At 47.0% G+C, this 2,724-nt stretch overlaps 1 protein-coding gene across 1 annotated transcript in view; it reads left to right on the top strand.

The window, feature by feature from the left end:
* Positions 1–2,724, top strand: part of SAG (S-antigen; retina and pineal gland (arrestin)) — a 42,202-nt gene that overhangs the window by 14,530 nt on the left and 24,948 nt on the right. Inside the window, exon 6 of the mRNA XM_011980254.1 lies at positions 816–875. Within this exon, the coding sequence (XP_011835644.1) occupies positions 816–875 (60 nt within the window). The remainder of the gene's footprint in view (positions 1–815; positions 876–2,724) is intronic.

Consider the following 2,724-nt stretch of genomic DNA (forward strand, 5'->3'; position numbering starts at 1 on the left):
AAAAAAAAAAAAAAAAAAAATATGGTTCTCTTTCTAGCAGTGCAGCTTATATAATTAATTGGCTAAAACTGATTTATTACAGCATTGTTTATAATGGCAAAAAAAGTAAAGACCACTTCAGTAGCCAGCAAAGGGGACTGGCTACGTTAAATGTATATTCTAGAGCCCTAAAGCAGATGATTCAGAACTATATTTTATGATGTGGGAAAATGGTCACAATCCTTTCTGAAAAGGACTAGAATTAATGAAGTGAGTAAACAGACTACAGAACATGATCAGTACTTTGTCCCATTTCTGTAAAATGTCTTCTCACATACACATATTTAGGCGTGGCCAGGTGCGGTGACTCACGCCTATAATCCCAGCACTTTGGGAGGCCAAGGTGGGTGAATTACTTAAGATCAGGAGTTTGAGACCAGCCTGGGCAACATGGTGAAACCCCATCTGTAGCAAAAATACAAAAATTAGCCAGGCATGGTGGTGTGTGCCTGTAATCCTAGTTACTCAGGAGGCTGAGGCCTGAGAATTGCTTGAACCCAAGAGACAGAGGTTGCAGTGAGCCAAGATCATGCCACTGCGCTCCAGCCTGGGTGACAGAGAAAGACTCCATCTCAAGACAAAACATACATATTTATGTGTACAGGCAGGAAATTTTGGGAAGGTTATGTTAGCAACATGTATTTGGGTGTCAGGAGTATAGGTGAATGTTTTTTTCTTGCTTATCATCTTTATTTTCTAATTTTTACATGATTATATATTACCTATGGAACAGCCCCTTCTGAAATAAATGATTTTTCATTTGTTTCTTTCCACAGTTTCCTGACTACTTGCCCTGTTCAGTGATGTTGCAGCCAGCTCCGCAAGATACAGGAAAGGTTAGTTCAAGAAGAAATGCCATGGTTTCATGGATTTGTTCATTCCTTCAATAGACCTTTTATTTTTTTATTTTTATTTTTTTCTGAAACAGGATTTTACTCGGTTGCCTATGCTGGGGCTCAGTGGCGCAATCTTGGTTCACTTCAACCTCTGCTTTCTGGGCTCAAGTGATTCTCCAGCCTCAGCATCCTGAGTAGCTGGGGCTACAGGTGTGTGCCACCATGCCCAGCTAATTTTTGTGTTTTGTGTGGAGACAGGGTTTCACCACATTGACTAGGCTGGTCTCAAACTCCTGAGCTCAAGTGATCTGCCTGCCTTGGCCTCCCAAAGTGCTGGGATTACAGGTGTGAGCCACCCGCTCGGCCCATTAGTCTTTTAAAGATAGCTTTTCATCACGGAAAATTTCAAACATACCCAAAAGTAAAGTGACCAGTATGAAGATCTTCTATGAACCCATCACTCATCTTCAGCAATTATTAACCATGAACATCCTTGTGAACAAAATCACAGAGTCCCGAGCCCCATGAGTCTTGCACATTAACCGAGAGCACCAGGTAAACCCAAATAACAAGGAACTACACGGCATGTCAGGTGGCCACAGATGCTGTGGAGAACAAGAGGCTTGTGAGAGGCAACGGGAGTATCTGGTGGGATGTGTGTTGAGGGTGTTTAAAGCCAGCCTCTAATGAGGCCAAGGAGAAAGTCACACTCTCCCAGGGGAGAGCCTTCCAGGTAGAGGGCACACCTCGCCTGCTGTGTTCCGGGGGCAGTGAGGAGGCTGCCTCCTGAGTGAGAGGAGCAAGGAATGGAAGAGGAGGCCAAGTGCAGTGACTCAGGCCTGTCATCCCAGCACTTTGGGAGGCTGAGGCGGGTGGATCAACCCAGGAGTCAAGACTAGCCCGGGCAACGTGGCGAGACCCCATCTCTACAAAAAAATACAAAAAATAGCCATGATTGGTGGCACATGCCTGCAGCCCCAGCTACTTGGGAGGCTGAGGTAGGAGGATCACTTAAGCCCAGGAAGCAGAGGCTGCAGTAAACTGTGATCATGCCATTGCACTGCGCTCTAGCCTGGGCGACAGAGTGAGACCCTGTCTCAAAAACAAACAAAAAAAAAGAAAGTGGGAAGCTGAGGTTAGAGTGGAAGGGAAGGTGTGGCCAGATCACGAAGGGCCTTGTCAATGTTGTAGAGACTTGGGTTTTTGCCTGAATGAGATGGGAGCCATTGGCAGGCTATGGATGACAGGCGCTGACTTTCCAAACGGTCACTATGGCCACAGAGTTGAGAATGGAGTTGAGTTGGCTAAGCATGTGATTTGGGGGCTGAGGGTGTGTGAGAGAGGAGTGAGGCAGGTGGACAGGGCTCCAGCATCGAAGGAGGCAGTAGGGACAGGAGGAGAGGGAGGTGCCAGGACCTGTGGGTTCAGGCCCCGTAAGCCACTGGATCTGGGATTCATGAGAAAGGGAGCTACACAGATACAACTGAGGGCAGAGTGGCAGGTTCTGTAGCTGGATTATGGGCTGGGCAGTGATAGGTGATGACAAGGGCAGTGTTTTTGTCCTGGGGCATCTGACCTGATAGCGGTTTGTGAAATCAATGTTGTGGATCCAAAATGGCATTTTTAAAAAACAGAATGGAATGGAATGGAATGGAACAGGCTGGGTGCGATGGCTCACGCCTGTAATCCCAGCACTTTGGGAGGCTGAGGTGGGCAGATCACCTGTGGTCAGGAGTTTGAGACCAGCCTGGCCAACATGGTGAAATCGCGTCTCTACTAAAAATACAAAAATTAGCTAGGCATGTTGGTGGGTGCCTGTAATCCCAGCTACTCAGGAGGCTGAGGTAGG

The sequence above is a fragment of the Mandrillus leucophaeus genome, unplaced genomic scaffold (genome assembly GCF_000951045.1).
Source record: "Mandrillus leucophaeus isolate KB7577 unplaced genomic scaffold, Mleu.le_1.0 Scaffold21, whole genome shotgun sequence".
Lineage (NCBI taxonomy): Eukaryota > Metazoa > Chordata > Mammalia > Primates > Cercopithecidae > Mandrillus > Mandrillus leucophaeus.